Source organism: Schistocerca nitens, chromosome 11, assembly GCF_023898315.1.
Source record: "Schistocerca nitens isolate TAMUIC-IGC-003100 chromosome 11, iqSchNite1.1, whole genome shotgun sequence".
NCBI classification, from domain to species: Eukaryota; Metazoa; Arthropoda; class Insecta; order Orthoptera; family Acrididae; genus Schistocerca; species Schistocerca nitens.
Genome location: NC_064624.1, coordinates 20,493,279 through 20,510,724, shown reverse-complemented (window position 1 = coordinate 20,510,724; position 17,446 = coordinate 20,493,279). Strand labels below are relative to the sequence as shown.

The following is a 17,446-nucleotide window of genomic DNA, read 5'->3' as shown; positions in this document are numbered from 1 at the left end:
CAATCATCGCGTTTGTGTTTGTGTACGTCAGGTGAAATGAAATGACCGTGCGGCATTTACTGGCCGGGATATCCCCTTCTGGGTTCGGCCGCCGTATTGAAAGTCTTTCTAGTTGACACCACTTCGTCGACTTCCGTGTCAATGGTGATGAAGGTCACATGTCCCCTGCCGAGAATCGAATCCGGGCCCCCTTTGCGCGCTAGGCGGTGACGCTACCGCTACGCTACGGGGGCGGACTTTTACCCTTACGATGTACAGAGTACAGACGGGAATGTGACTCTGGCCGTGGCGAGAGGCGCCCCTCTTCCCCTCTTCCTGTGGTCTGGCCTTCCGCCGCGCCTGTCCTTATATCGAGCCTTCGCTCCTTGCGATGCGCACAGCTCGTGTTTCCTCACCAGTGTCGACAGCAGACAATGCGTCCGGTTAGCGCAGTTCCACCGCTTCTGGCCCTGCTGGTAGCGAATGGGACCTCGGTGCTAGACTGTCTCTGCACTCACCTCAAGAACTCAACCGGCCTCAACAGGGGAAGGAGACTTCGCGACAGTGAATACGAGATATGGTCGGGGTACTGCCAAAATTTCCGTAAGTACTTTTCGTGCAGTACGGATTCACATGCAGGTCTGAACCAGTGAGAGGTGGCTTGGCTTGCACATGCTGTTGTGAAGGAAGGTCGTATGTTTCCAACGTGACAGCGAATGACTATGTTCATTAAGCGCAAACTACACTTGATGTTCAACCCATTAGGAGAAAAGACTTTGTGCAGCCTTTTGCAGCTGAGAGGATATCGTGAAGTACGGTTTGAAAAGGCTGTAAATTAACCATCAACATCTCGTAATCCAGATGTTTGAGAGTAGGTGGAAATGAGAGGTTGGCAAATAGAACGGATAGGTTCCGTATTACCAAAGCATGTTCATGCACACGTTGTGATGTATCTTGTCACAATAGCGGCCTTTACAAATTTTCTGTAATTATGTTTTCTGTAGTTTTGCATACATCGCAATAATCAGTAGCGAGTTGCGTAAAGGAAATTTCATTTCTTAAGGGGTGTAGAACGTCAAACGGGCCGACTTATATCAGGAGAGGCACCACAGGACATTTTAATTTCCACTGCCTATACTTTTACAAATAAATTCATAAAACTTTGTCAGCGTGACCAGGAAGGAATCAGGAGGCACACTAACAGCAGTGGAAGTCCTAAAATTTCACACGTAAAAAAATTTATTTTGTTATAAATTTTTTTACGTGTGAAATTTCATCATTTTTTCGCTTACTATTTGCTGCATTTGTTGCTATAGGTACACTGTTCTTCATAGGTAAGAGTGTTTCATAGATGAATTTTGCACCACATACGAAGCATACTTACAGGTGTATGGAACTCTAGAATTTTGCCAATCTTTTAAAAACTGTGTTTAAAATTGAGATAAATCAACTGTAAAATTTGAGTTTTTGTAAAGATCAAGTTCCAAATGTAACAGTTCACTCATTTTTTTCATAAGTTAAATAATTTCTAGATCTTCACACACCTGTAAGTATTGTTTTTATTCTGTGCCAAATTCATCGAAGAATGTCTCTTACTTATGAAGAACACTGTGCGTATAGCAACAAAAATGCAGCCAGTACTACGTGAAAAATGGTGAAATTTCACATGCGAACGAAATTTATTTTATTACGCATTCGAACTTCCAGTGCTATGATTCAAATGGTTCAAATGGCTCTGAGCACTATGGGACTTAACATCTGAGATCATCAGTCCCCTAGAACCTAGAACTACTTAAGGACATCACACGCATCCATGCCCGAGGCAGGATTCGAACCTGCGACCGCAGTGGTCGCGCGGTTCCAGACTGAAGCGCCTACAACCACTCGGCCACAACGGCCGGCCCACTGCTATGAGTGTGAATCCTGAATCCTTCCTGTTCACGCTCAAAGTTTAATGAATTTATTTGTAAAAGTATAGTAAGTGGGAATTAAAATGTCATGTGGTGCCTCTCCAGCTACAAGTCGGCCCGTTGGCGTCCTACCCCTCTTAACTGCTTTCAGGCACTTAGATCCCTTCATGAGAAGCTTATAATTATCGCACCATCTTTTGCGAGTGTCAAAAATAATATGCAAGCAGCCTATTGCTGACGTCACTGTGTGGCCATTTTTGTATGAGCGCTCTGAACCACATGACCACAGAAATATGTTGCATGCAGGTTATTGTCGAAACTTGCAAATAATGCGATACTTATAATCTTCTGATGAAGGGCTCTAAGTACCTGAAACCAGTTAATAAATTAAATTTCTTTTACGTTACTGGTTACCGATTACTTCGACACATACGACAACAGTTGCTGAAGATGGATCAAACACTAAACAATTATGCAGATTCAGACATTGCAGTACATAACAATTCAAAAAGGAATTTAGCGACGTCAAAGTTTGCTAACTATTCAATACACAGCGATACACCGATAACAATGGAAGAGAATGGAAGTGAAAGTACACAGTATCGTTCGTTGCGTAAGCACAGTGAATCGCAGTCCGGTGTATGTGGGGTGATACGTAATTGGAGCACTTCGCGTGATAAGGGAAAATGGCGGACGGCATTCAACGTATCAGAAGTTAACAATCTTCATTCTCTGATCATGGTGCAGACAACGTACCATCAGTGGTACCGCAGAGACAGTGGCGGCTGGCGCCTAAGGAGACTGGGACGGGGTTTACTACTTTTACTGCATTGTGCGATTTACCTTTCCAAATAATTTATTTTTCTAAATTATCTTTGTAGCTTTAAAATTGCCTTAAAATTATCCTCTCGGAATTCGTAGTGTTCAATCGCCAAAAAAAATAAATAAATAAATAAATAAAATAAAATAAAATAAAATAATAAATAAAAATAAAATGGCTCTGAGCATTATGGGACTTAACAGCTACGATCATCAGTCCCCTAGAACTTAGAACTACTTAAACCTAACTAACCTAAGGACATCACACAACACCCAGTCATCACGAGGCAGAGAAAATCCCTGACCCCCACGGGAATCGAAACCGAGCGCGGGAAGCGAGAACGCTACCGCACGACCACGAGCTGCGGACTTCAATCGCCAATAGAAGTACATTTATAGAGAAAGTACATCCTCCTTTCCTTTTTCGTGGCGGATCTGTGACTCTCTCGTTGAACACTGGAACCGTGTGAATCCTTTGCTTTCCAACAGAAAGAATGGCAAAAGCAGCCTATCTTCATCAATGGTAATTCTAAAAAACGTTTAGATCCGCCACAGAGTGGGGAGACACTGCTTCGGACGTTGTCCTAGGGATAGTAACTGCTAATTTCAGCAATTTCATGATGTCGCCAAAATGATCTTTACAGGTTATTTTCAAGAAAATCTGAGTAAAGGCTTCTGCACTTGTCATTTTTTGAAATTCATTTCGAGAATAACTGATGTCTACTTCTGTTTTTAATTTAGCTTTCTTTATTTAAAATTAATAGGACTGCGCAACAGTAGAAAGAATTTTTTCAGAACACTCATTTTTCAGCGAAAGAACAGAGTGCCGATTATGTAAATCAGAGGCCAACAACGGACTGAAGAATTCAAACCTCTGATTGCTCTCCTGAACTAACTCCCCATACTTGCCCTGCCGTTACATTCCTTGTTGTACACATGCCCTCGCATCATCTTTTTGCTAATCTGGTTCTTCCTCGATTATGGCACCATCAACGTTGTCTCTAATTTTCAAAATGTCGTACTCAAATGTTGCTGTTGCTTGCTTTATTGAGACGTGATCAGTTGTACGTTTTTGTTACTGGCTGTCCTATATATCCACGTGGGGCGTCCACACATATTATGCAAATGAATATGCAGGGTGAGTCACTAACTACTGCCACCATGAATAGCTCCGAAAGTACGATAGGAGCTGAAAACCTTGTGGGATAAAAATTGCATGGCACAACGGGGGCCATAATACGACGTTGGTTTTTTGTTGTTGTTGTGGGGTCGCGTCAGAGATATGATGGTCAACTTTTTTCTTTTTTTTTTCAATGGGATGCTATAGTTTGCTAGTTATTATCTGATAGCGGCTATCAAGACGAATCCAATGACGTGTAACAGTAAGGTCTTTGAAGGTCAACGTTGGTCACAAAGGTGGCATGAATGTCCAGTTGCAGAAGGTGTTCGAAGTTATTACCATTGGTATCAGTGCAATGCTGCAATCTTCTCATCATGGATTCAGTGGTATTCCTCATCACATTGGCACTTACCAAAGCACATGCTCTGACAGTTCTCTCTTACTCATCTTCAGGTGTAGTTGGAACAGCATTCTAAGCAACGTCTTTTACAAACCCCCACAAGAAAAAATCCAGAAGCATCAAGTCTGTCGAACGAGCCAGCCGCGATACGTTCCTCCGCGTCCACTCCAGCGATCTGGGAATTATCTCTGCGACTCATTTCCAGCCATCAGCGAAAAATGTGACGGGCACCCATCGTGTTGATACCACATTATGTTGCTTGTTCCAATAACAGACCTAATGTTTGTTGCAGGAATGTGGTGTACTTCCTGCCATTAAGATTTCTTACAATGAAACAAAGGCCTATAATTCTGTCCTCCAGAATGCCACAACATACAAACACCTACCACGGTTTTTGGTCTCCAACGTGTCGCAGCCAACATGGATTTCCAGTAGCCCAATAATACATGTAATGCAAATTAACATTTCCATGGTTCGTGGATATAGCCTCGTCAGTAAATAAATGCAAATTAATAAATGTGACTTCCCTCTGAAGTTGAACCCATCGGCAGAATTCAACACGACGCATAAAATCCGAACCAGTTAGTTCTTGGTGGACACTGATATGGTAAGAATGATAGTTAACGGCGATGCAGAACACGAACCACACTATTCTCGCTCATGCCAGATTCCCTTGCGATCTGACGCTAACACAAAAAACCATCATCATATTATGGCCCCCATTGTCCCATGCAACATTTGTCCCACAAACGTTTAAGCTACTATCATACTTTCGGCGTTATTCTAGGTGGCAATAGTTAGTGACTCACCCTGTACGTATGTGTCTGTGTGACCGTTCCACTTGGTCTCCTGAACAGATTTCAACCAAACTTGATCCACGCATCCCTTACTGTCAACATGCAATTGCTGTGGTGGTAAGAACTACTTACGCATCATAGTTGAGGGAGTATGATGTCATAAACCATGAGATGCACGACAAACTGCCTCATCCTGCATGACATTTAAATTCATTACTTCTTCCCTACTACCGCTGTTCGCAACACATTCTGCAGACAGTACCGACATACGCCGCTGAACGTACGTACAAAGTCATATCACTGCGTGACCCATGGATCAGGATAGATCAGGAGATATGGGGTCATGAACACTGAGATGCGAAAAAACAATGCCACAACATGAAGTTTTAAGACATTTATTCATTAGTACTAAGTCACACACAGAGCCGAGTCAGAGAAATCCCTGATACCTAGCAGAGCTTTTGACAGCTTTCAGCTGCGAAGCGGAAACGGCTGTAAGCGAAACATTATCCGTCTATATAGCTGTGAAGAGTTTATAGAGACATTTAAAAATCGCGATCCAGACAGGCGAATAAGCTTATACATCTGGAAATTATGTATATTTCTTTGTATGACCGTTTCGAAATTTCAAAGGTGTTTCCAGCAATACACTCATGGAAAGTTCCTGTAGTAGTTGGTGTTAGAGCTGCACCTTTTTTAGACTGAAGTCAGCTGATAGGTATACCTGCTTAAAGGAAGTGCCTGTAACTAAGGGCTCACCTCCAGAGGATGTAATGTTTCCAAGTAGAGAAGGAATTAGCATATTTCATCAAAATATAAGAGGTATTAGAGATAAAGTGAGTGAACTGCTTATAGATGTTGACTCTGAAATTATTGGTATATCGGAGCACCATTTAAATAATTCGACAATTCAGAGGCTTCCTTTACCAGTATACAGATTAGCTGGTTGTTTCTCAAGGAATTCCTTCGGGGTGGAGGAATGGCTATGTACACAAAAAACAGTATTCCATTTGAGCCCATAAATGTATCACGACACTGCACTGAACAGATATTTGAATATTGTGCAGGGGCAGTTTAATTTAGTGAAACTAAACCTCTAATTGTTGTTGTTTATAGGTCCCCTAACCCCGACCTCAGGGCATTCAAGCTAGTGGGTTTTTGATTCCCTTTCTAGGAAGTACCAGAAATTAGTTATATGTAGTGACTTCAATATTAATTTTGTATATGATAGTGCAAGGAAAAGGATGTTAGTAGATCTCCTAAATTCATGTGATCTGATGCAGACTGTGTTTCTTCCAACTAAGGTGCATGGGAACAGTAGCACAGCCATAGACAATATTTTTATTCCTTCTCCATTACTAGATGGGAATTCTGTTAGTAAAAGCGTGAATGGCCTTTCAGACCATGATGCACAAATTTTAACACTAAAAGGCTTTTGTACTCAAACCAGTGTCATATTTAATTACAAACTATGTAGGAAAGTTAATCCAACAGCAATATAGGGTTTTTTAAGCCTTGTCAAGGAACAAGAGTGGCAGGATGTTTATAGTGCCGATAACATAGATGATAAATATAATGCTTTCCTTAACACAGTTCTTGTGCTCTTTGAGAGTTGCTTTCCATTAGAACGTTCTAAACAGGGTACTAGCAGTAATAGGCAGCCTGGGTGGCTGACTAGTGGGATAAGAATATCTTGTAGAACAAAGTGGGAATTGTATCAAAATGTTAGAAGTAGTCACAATCAAGCTACAGTAGCCCATTACAGAGATTGTTGTAACGTACTTAAAATGTTGTTAGCAAGGCAAAGAGTATGTGGTATGCAAATAGAATAGCTAATTCACAGGATAAAATTAAAACCATACGGTCAGTTGTGAAGGAAGTGTGTGGTCAACAGCACAAGGTCGACGATATGAAGTCTGTTTGTAGTAAAATAATTCTGCTACTGATAAATCAGATATATGTGCAGTCATTAATAATCATTTTCTCAGCATTGCTGGTGAATTAAATAAATATTTACTTTCTACAGGGAATTATATAACTTTCTGGGAAAATGCATTTCCGAGATTGATGTCTGAAATACTCCTCTGTGACACAGACAAGATGGAGGTTGAGTCAATAATTAAATCACTGATTACTAAGGATTCTCACGGTTACGATGGAGTGTCTAGCGGAATATTAAAGTTCTGTGCTGTACATGTTAGCCCTATATTAAGCCATATTTGTAATTTTTCCTTTAGGAATAGTCAGTTTCCTGAGCGATTAAAGTACTCAGTAGTAAAGCCGCTTTATAAAAAGGGAGAAGGTAATAATGCAGATAATTTTAGACCTTTTTCTATGCCATCAGTGTTTGCGAAAGTTATTGAAAAGGCTGTATATGTAAGGATAATTGATCATTTCATATAACGTGATTTGCTATCAAATGTACAGTTCGGCTTTAGAAGTCGTTTAACAACTGAAAATGCTATATTCGCTTTTCTCTGTGAGGTACTGGATGGGCTAAACAAAAGGTTTCGAACGCTTGTCATATTTTTTTGAGTTAACTAAGACATTTGATTGTGTTGATTACAAAATATTGCTCCAGAATTTGGATCATTACGGAATACGGGGAGTAACTCACAATTGGTTCACCTCTTACTTTAGCAACAGGAAGCAAAAGGTCATTATTCACAATGTTGATAACGGCTGTGATATGGGGTCTGAATGGGGTACTGTCAAGTGGGGGGTGCCCCAGGGATCAGTGTTGGGGCTATTCCTTTTTTTATATATATGATATGCCCTCTAGTATTACGGGTAACTCTAAAACATTTCTGTTTGCTGATAACACTAGCTTGGTAGTAAAGGATGTTGAATGCAACACTGGCTCGGTTTTAAACAGTGCAGTTCATGACCTACGTTCATGGCTTGTAGAAAATAAAGTAATGCTAAATCATGGTATGACCCATGTTCAGGATCTGGTTCAAAGACTTAATGCTGCCGTTTTTACTAATCGAACGGTACTTGAAGTAAGTGATTGTTCGACACGAAAATTAGTCTACTTTGCTTATATCATATTGTATTATGTTTTGGGGTAACTCTTCCCATTCTAAAAGGATACTTTTTGCTCAGAAACAGTCGGTTCTGGCAATGAGTGGTGTAAGTTCTCAAACCGCTTGTCGACCCCTGTTCACGAGTCTGGGTATTTTGACATTGGCCTCTCAATATGCATATTCCTTACTGTCATTTCTTGTTGACAATATTAGCTTATTCCGAAGAATAAGAAACTTTCACTCCGTGAATACTCGGCAGTAATCAAACCTGCATTTGGATCGGAATTCCTTAACTCTTGTGCAAAAAGGTGTGCAGTATACTGCTGCATCCATTTTCAATTAGCTGCCACTCGATTTCAAAAATCTTAGCAGTAATCCACGCACTTTCAAATTGAAACCGAAGAGTCTTCTCATGGGTCACTCCTTCTATTCTGTCGAGGAGTTCCTTGAAAAATTAAGCTCATTCTTATTGTATTGTTGATTGCGTTTACTTAAACTTATGGAAAGACTTTTTGTCAGGTTCATGAACATTTATTTTTATCTGTTATTACTTTTATGTTGTAATTTCCTGTACTGACACGTTCCATGACCTTGGAGATTTGCTCCTCAATTTGGTCCTACGGAACTTGACGTGTAAATAAATAAATAAGAAAAACGTAAATGAATTTTTTTCGATATTACAGACAAACACAGTTCAATTTTTTTTCATTTCCAATAGAAAATTGCCAAACGCATACCCAGACAATGCCAAGTTTTGTCAACTAGTTGTTTTAGAAAGTACCTCCAACCAAAAGGAAAATTTTGGGTATTGGAGTTTTAACGTTAGACTATATATTTGATACACAGTTGTCGTCTGGTAGCTGGTATCTTGAATGTGTTGAAGACATTCTTGAATGGCCTCTGGCGGCGGGGGTGGCCGAGCGGTTCTAGGCGCTACTGCCTCGAACTGTGCGACCGCTACGGTCGCAAGTTCGAATCCTGCCTCGGGCATGGATGTGTGTCCTTAGGTTAGTTAGGTTTAAGTAGTTCTGTTCTAGGGGACTGATGACCTCAGAAGTTAAGTCCAATAGTGCTCAGACCCATTTGAACCATTTTTTGAATGGCCTCTGTATTCTCATGAACTGTGAGGACTTTTCTCGGTTTAAAGTTCCGTCTTATGGCTGAGCCATGAGGGATCTTCGTTTCACAATTGCATCTGGAAAAGCCACTTTTCGAGGTGAATGATAGAGAAAAGTATTGCTACATCTGCAATAGCTCTGAAAAACAGTTTTATTTGTTTCTTATGACTACTAGCTTGGGCAAGAATGAAGTTCAGTTGGTGTTCATAGTAATGCACATAATACAGGAAATTATGCTCTTCTCTTACAGTTGTTGAGGTTCCTGTATGATGGTCACGCATGACGCAGACGCCGTGATAAGCGTGAGATGCTTTCGGGTTTTGGACGACGTCGGCGAGTACATTTTTAATTGAAGCAGCTAGGTCGAATTTTTAGACAACATAGTTGTATGGAGATAAACAGCGATTAATTTACTTATAATCAATTATTCAAAATGACAGTCACAATCGCATAATTTATTTTGCGCCAACCGGTTTCAACCCGCGATGGGGCCATCTTCAGGGCAATTTACACCATTTGGTCGCTCGCTGGAGTCGTCACGCTGCCTGTACACGGTTGGTAACTATTACTAACCGTGCACAGGCAGAGTGACGACTCCAGCGAGCGACCAAATGGTGTAAATTGCCCTGAAGATGGCCCCATCGCGGGTTGAAACCGGTTGGCCGCAAAATAAATAATACGATTGTGACCGTCATTTTGAATAATTGAAGCTAAGGAGGCAGCATGGTTGATTTAAAAATGTCCAAAATCTTTCGAGGAGCTCTTCAGATAACTAAATACTACAACAAACTGAAATTTAGAAGCTACATCAGAAGTTTCATTCGCTATCACTGACGCAATATCTGCCACAGCTACTTCTGAATTTCTTTCCTCTTGACACACATATAACGGGTACTCAAGTAAACTGTTTTGTATATCCTTTTTGTATGTCCTTGGATATACCTAAAAGACAATGGCATTGTTCACGTGCTCTTCTGCAACTGCAAGTAAAGCTCAAGTGAAATTTACGAGGTCTCTGAGTATTCTAGGCTTGTTAGATTCTACTGTTCAATTATGTACATGTTACGGAAGTTCAAACTCCCTGCAGAACTTAATAAAGTCAATTATCTTGGAAAGAACTTAGTGATTTTGCCTTACATTGCCACTGCGTCTTTCTTTATTCTGCCTGAAAGCTGAGCTAAGGTGTTGCTTAATTTATATCTTTCCAAAGACTCATAAACCTAAATAAGTATTCTTATGTCCAATATATGCTTTGCAATTCTTAACCTTCTCTGTTAAATGACTTAGGTCCGACACACCAGTGCATTTCCAGCTTGTATATTTACCCGTTGTCCGTCCCCAGTAGCTGAGTGGTCAGTGTGACAGAATATCAATCCTAAGGGACTAGGTTCGATTCCTGGGTGCGTCGGAGATTTTCTCTGCTCAGGGGCTGCTGTGTTGTCCTAATCATCATCATTTGATCCCCATCGATGCGAAAGTCGCTGAAGTGGCGTCAAATCTAAAGACTCGTAAGTGGTGAACGGTCTACCCGACGGGAGGCCCTAGTCACACGACATTTACATTTATCTTTATCCGTTAGTATACATTTACCTTAAAAGGCCTGCAGAATGCTTTACGTCGGGTTGTTTGCGTTTCCCTTAATTCGAGCTGAGGCATACGTCTCTTCGAAGTGTAAATCTGAGAAATTTTGTTCCTAAAAGATAACGAGTGCTGGTCATTCTTCTTTGAGAACAAATGAATACGCTTAGGAACACTGAGGCACAATGAATAACTGAATCCACTGTTAAGCGAATGCAAGAAAATCACTTCATTACGATGACGCCACACTTGCTAACTGCTTCGGCTGTGTGCTGCAGCCTTTCACTTCGGATCAGTTCGTGCATTTCCGTCAGAGCCCGATTCGCATCTGACTTGATACCACCACCAGCGCCAATGTACATATTTCTGGGGCCCTATCCCGTACCTTACCGCCAATTTGCCGGTCGGTTCAGTACGCGAGGGCAACGAACAGTCTAGTTTTCGAAGGAGAGCCCCAGAGATATTCTGTAAGCATTTCGGAACGGTGGAGTGGCGGGGGGGGGGGGGGGGGGGGGGGGAACGTTGGGCTCTGGGTACTATAGCCCCCCCCCCCAATGGAGTATCATATTACACTGGATAAAATGACTTCAGAAATCAGCGAATATGTTACTCCAACACATTCAATCTTTTTTTTATATTTATGTAACAATATTGGTTGCAATGTATTTCTAACACATTTTAGCAAAAGAATAAAAGAGCCAAATAGCTTACTATCTAACCAAATAAATATCATTTAACTTAAAATGGGTGTCCTATTATTTATTAATACACTTTTTTTACCCTAAACTCAAAAACAGTTACCAGAAACTACTTTAACCAAAACCAAATTTTACCAATTGGTCTGTGGAGGACCCCAACTCTCCTTTTGTTAAGCGATATTCCATTCTTCCTACCCCCCCCCCCCCAATTAGCTCCCCCGTTGACCGACTCCTAGAATCGCCCCTGATTAGAGTACATAATACTGTTCAAATTTCACTGACCACATGCTTCCATGACTGTGTTCTGGAAACTGTCATAAAGGCGACATTATGTCACTTTACTCTCATTCACGTCGACATCTTGTTTTGGACCTTACGTTTCGAAATATGAGGTAGGAATGGAGTGTACTACCACACTGTACAAATACATCTATAAAGAAACACTCGGAAAAATTCTTCATTTTTTCTATGTTTCGTCGTTCCTTTGTTGCTTCGTTTTGTCTTTGCAACTCATTGAAGGCAGTTTGTTTATTGTCTTACGCGTTTCGCTTCTTTTGTTCGGAAAGTTGCTTCACAAACGAAACGCGTATGGCAGTAAAGAAATTGCCTTAAATTAGTTCCATAGACGGAACACATTTCCGCGAACCTTGAAAATCTTTTAAGAGAGTGTCGAAGAATAAGAAGATGTATAGAATGTGGTTGTACCTCGCTCCTAGAGATCCAAATGTTGAAGTAGCTTACTTTCTTATATGATACATCAACGATTTGGTTCATAAAAACAAAATTTCAAGAAACGGCTTTTCGAGAGCCTGTGCAGCTATAGAAGTTCGTTGTAGTTTATTACATGCATATGATGAATCGATATGTCTCTTATAAGAGAATCTGAAAATATTGTCGCGGGAATCTTTAATCTCTGTCTACTGTTGTTAAGGATTCGATTGCAGAGAAATACTTGTGACAAGCTACAGTATAAAGACGATTGCTGGTAATTTCAATCGCAGTAATTTAAGTTGTGCTCTTAGATTCCTATCTGACCACACCATCGGAAATTGCTACATATTCAGAAAAAAATGGTGAATTGTTTTGTGACGAGAATAAGTATAAATGTAACTGTCAGTTCTTTCACGCACAACAATTTCAACTTTCATTTCTTAAACATATGGAAGTCACGAAATCGAAGATACTCGTTAATAAGAAAATGCGATCTTACGAGTAAATAACAACAAATATTTAAGAATAATGCTCAACTTTGATGATTAACGAGTCTCAGAATGTGTTACAAACACGAAGAGCAAACAAAGTATTTCGATACCCAGCGTTTTGCGAACCGCCGAGCCGCGCAGGTTTAGCCGAGCGGTCTGTGGCGCTGCAGTCATGGACTGTGCCGCTGGTCCCGGCGGAGGTTCGAGTCCTCCCTCGGGAATGGGAGTGTGTGTTTGTCCTTAGGATAATTTAGGTTAAGTAGTGTGTAAGCTTAGGGACTGATGACCTTAGCAGTTAAGTCTATAAGATTTGAAACACATTTGGACATTTGAACCGCCGACCTTTGACACGGCAGTTCGTTGCCTCAGACACTGTGCTACTACAACTCGCATGTCTACAGCGCTACATTTCTCGTAACTCTAGTCGAGAGAGACGCAGGCTGACTTCGTTGCCGAATGATGCGGGCGTGAGCCGCAAATGCATTAAATTTTGGAAGGTTCCCTCTATCGGGGTTCACAAAATTCCTTTGCATTGTTACATAAAAATTTTAAATGCGTTTCGATGATTAATAAGTAAACCATTTGCGGAAAAATGTCCTTGAAGTCACGACTCATTTCAGCTAACAGTCATGTGATATACGAGTACTTAAGCAGAGGGTACCTTTCGAAATTTAATGGTTTTTTTAAACTGTTAATTACGTAAAAATAACAAGTATTTTGTGAGAATATCGACCGAAACTGTTTTCCTATGTTACAATTATTGACAGGAACAACAGTACAAACCACATTTCTAACAAAGGAGATTAGTCAATTATGAACTCTCTTTCCCCCAGAGGGATCCTGGTGATTCTTCAGTAACACAATCACCAGATCTGATGCTAAAATCGCAAAGTACCTGTAAAATAACAAATTCTAGGTGTAAATAAACCACATAGAACCGAACGAGAGAGTCATACCGAAATCGAATTTCCACCGTGTACAAACTCCAGGGATTGATCGCTGAGAGGATATGGAACAAAAAAGAAATGCATGTTATCCGTGCTAGGGACCATGTATTCAATGCTACATTGTTACAGAGACTGCGGTCTAATACACGGTGCACCATGCAACCACAGTAACAGTACGTGTTGAAAATGGTTTCCGTGTGCCTCAAGGCACGCGTGTACACGCCGTAGCATGTTCTGTCCCAAACGTTCACGTCGACCAGGCTGCATCCGAATAGTGTCAAAGGCAGTACCAATACCTCAACAGCTGGAATGGTCTCTGAATACACGATACTTTTGAGATGGCTACATAACCACAAATTGCACGGGTTGAGATCCGGTGAACGAGCAGGCCATGCAGCTGGCTGGACCCCCTCGTCCAATCCATTGACCAGGGAAGACACGATTGAGATGCGCCCGGACATTAACGGTGAAGTGGGATGGAGCATCATCATGTAGCAGCCACGTAACCCTTCGAATCACCGAAGACACTTCTTCGAGCAGGGGAGGCAAACTCACCGCAAGAAACGCCGGTAGTTCCGGCCTGGTGCACGACGTGGAAGAAACACTGGTGCCAAAATACGGTCGCTCATTATCCCAGTCCACACATTTCGGCTGCCCCGATGATGATGACTCGCTGTCACCATACCACGGTCACCATACGCAAGGCGATATTAGGCGCCGGACGGAGTGGCCGAGCGGTTCTAGGCGCTACAGTCTGGAACCGCGTGACTGCTACCCTCGCAGGTTCGAATCCTGCGTCGGGCATGGATGTGTGTGATGTTGTGATGTCCTTAGGTCAGTTAGGTTTAAGTAGTTCTAAGTTCTAGGGGACTGATGACGTCAGAAGTTAAGTCCCATGGTGCTCAGAGCCATTTGATATTAGGCATGTGTGCGAGTTTCTTTTGCTCGTCGGAGCCGAAAGGTAATTGTCTCGGAGATGTCGAAGAAAGGGCAAGCAAATGGTATCGAAGAGTCGGAAATCTAACGGCTGCTATCCGAATTACTGGCTACATATTGTCTACCAAATGACTCTTTGTACAATGACGCCAGTTGATGGGCAAGTATGAGACTGACGAATGCAACCTGGCAGCATCCGCTCTGCTCGGAGCCTCAACACACGGATGCATCCACTGTAAGGCTGTAATCGGAATGGGGGATCATCCGAAAAGACGACGCGGTGCCCAGCGTCGCCTCAGGGCAGCGTAACGTCGGCGCCGCTCTCTCTGCTTCCTGCGGCAGCGGCCACTGTACAGACAGTCAGCTGCACTGCTGATCATTTGCTCGTGAAAACTTGTGTCGACTTTCGTATACTGCCACTGTCTTAGTGTCTGACGTGTCAGTGACAGTGTGTGGGAGCAGTCAGGGTGCAGACCTCGAGGTGACTGGGCGACGTTTTGCAGGCTACTACACTCTGACCGGAACGCGTGGGACGCTGGAGCCGCCATCCGCCGCGGTGCCAGCTGTGGCCCGCCTGGCAGCCAGCATCTCCAGCTACGGACGGCCGCAGCCCCCTGCAGGAGGGCGGGAGGGGGAGGGGTGCGCCCGCGCCCTGGCGGGGCTCCGCCGCCTCACGTGGGGCGGCGCCAGCCAACTCGCCGAGGAGCTCGGCTGCCGGATCGCTGCCGACTGCACCGACTCCTGCCCCGTACGTGGGTACGTACGCCACTCGGGACCGTAACTGCTAACTGCACAGCTAATCTCCTTCTCCTCTCCGTAAACTAGTTCTGCATGCCATCACCTACTTTTCCTATTTTCCGAGACTGACCTTCTGTCAGTAACCACACACTAGTCAGATACAATCAGACAGCACTGAAGGCCAAGGAAACTGGTACACTTGCCTCATATCGAGTAGGGTCGCCGCAGAAGTGCCTCAAGACGACGTGGCATGGACTAGACTGATGTCTGAAGTAGTGCTCGAGGGAACTGACATCATGAATCCTGCGGGGCCGTCCATAAATCCGTTAGAGTACGAGGGGGTGGAGATCTCTCCTGAACAGCACGTTGCTGGGCATCGCAGATGTTCTCATCAATGCTCGTGTCTGGGGAGTTTGGTGGCCAGTGGGAGTGTTTAAATTCAGAACACAATTCCCGGAGCCACTCTGTAGCTATTCCAGGCGTGTACGGTGTCGTTTTGCCCTGCTGGAATTGCCCGAGTCCGTCGGAATGGACAACGGACACGAATGGATGCGGGTGTTCAGACAGGATCCTTACGTACGTGTCACCTGTCAGTAGTCTTACTCAAACATCGATAGTTGACACATCCGACATTATCTATAAAATTTTTCAAAGATTCGTTGTATCGATTAACTTCCGATTGTTTTGGCAGGCATTACAAATGAAAAATAGCTTTCAAACAATTTTTAATGCGTAAAATACAACACTATAAGATATGCAAATTTTGTATTATAAAAAGTACGGTATTTAAATTCTTCTCATTCAGTGTGTTGTTTGAAATACAACATTAACAGATACACGCAAGGTCTATAAATTCTTCTCCTTTAGTCAGTTACTATTCAAGTAGTTACCCATCCTGGCTTGGAGAAAACCCTCTGTCCAGGAATTGAAGTCGCTAGACACCACAAAAATTTAGTGGCCATTACACACAACATACTATTAGATTTTTCACAATATTGTAATACACAAGCATGCTTGTCTATTACAAGTTTTTCAAAATATTGATGTAGCTCAATTGTGGAATCATTGACTGTTGTAATGACATCGACGAAACGCTGTTTTTAATTTGGAAAAGAAGTAGATCATCCGATTTCAAACTGTTGAGTATCAGTAGACGTACCAGCACTACTCATCGATGCCCTGTTTCAGATATTATTCTTGCAGTTGATGCGATGAAAGCAGCATACTCTTTCTGAAGTAATTGTGCAGCGTTTTCTGCTTGTTGCAATGTCGTGAAACAAATTTTTTAAACCTAGGGTCTAATAATGTCACAATCACATTAACAGTCAATGTGTTAAATGGTTTCACTCTTTTACTGACTAATTTAATCAAGGAATCCAGATCACTTCGTCCTTCATTAGTTGTTAATGTGCTTTACAAGCCTGAACACTTTACATCAATACCTCATATAAGAGGTATAATTAAGGAAGCAGCGATTTATGACTCCCCTGAGATTGTTGCTGTTGCTGCTTCCAGAGGTTCAGGAAGATCTATCATCTCTTGTACAGCGAAGTAATTTTCTGCTGTGAGCGTAGCAAGTGCATTTGAATTTTCATTGATCGCAAACTCAAGCTACCTTCGTACTTCCAAAATTGTTTTGAGCGTGTGGCATGAGGTGTTCCATCGAACCGGGACCTCTTGCATTAGTCTCGGTTCTTTCCTGTTTGCTGTTTTTTGAACATTACGCAGTTTGTCACTGGCTAGTGCAGAGTTATCAATGAATGTCACAATAGCCTTTGTTTCTAATAAAAATTTCGAAAATGTTTCTGCTTTGACGTAATCTTGTTGATGCAGTGGACAAAACAGGGTGAAAGTCGAATCCTTAAGGTCTAGGCAGCTTTTCCGTGACTGCAGCGTTGTCGGTAAACACAACCACTGTCTTATCACGGATATGATATTCTAGTAAGATTTTATTGATGACCTGAAAAAAAATGTAATGTCAAGGCAACCAGCCAGTATGTCCGAAATTTTGCATAATATCGTCAAAAAAATTCAGTTTTTCAACATCTTGTTATGTGGAAAACACTTTCCTGTTTGTCGTTGTTGTTGTTGCTGTTGTGGTCTTCAGTCGAGAGACTTGTTTGATGCAGCTCTCCATGCTACTCTATCTTGCGCACGCTTCTTCACCTCCGAGTAACT

General features: G+C 42.1%; 1 protein-coding gene across 1 annotated transcript; it reads left to right on the top strand.

Moving 5' to 3' along the window:
- The first annotated feature begins 391 nt into the window (after positions 1-391).
- Positions 392-15,311, top strand: LOC126213378 (uncharacterized). The gene is made up of 2 exons (XM_049941084.1): positions 392-582; positions 15,034-15,311. Exons 1-2 carry the CDS (start codon positions 414-416, stop codon positions 15,309-15,311), a joined length of 447 nt encoding a protein of 148 aa, XP_049797041.1. The 5' UTR covers positions 392-413.
- The last annotated feature ends 2,135 nt before the right edge of the window (positions 15,312-17,446 follow it).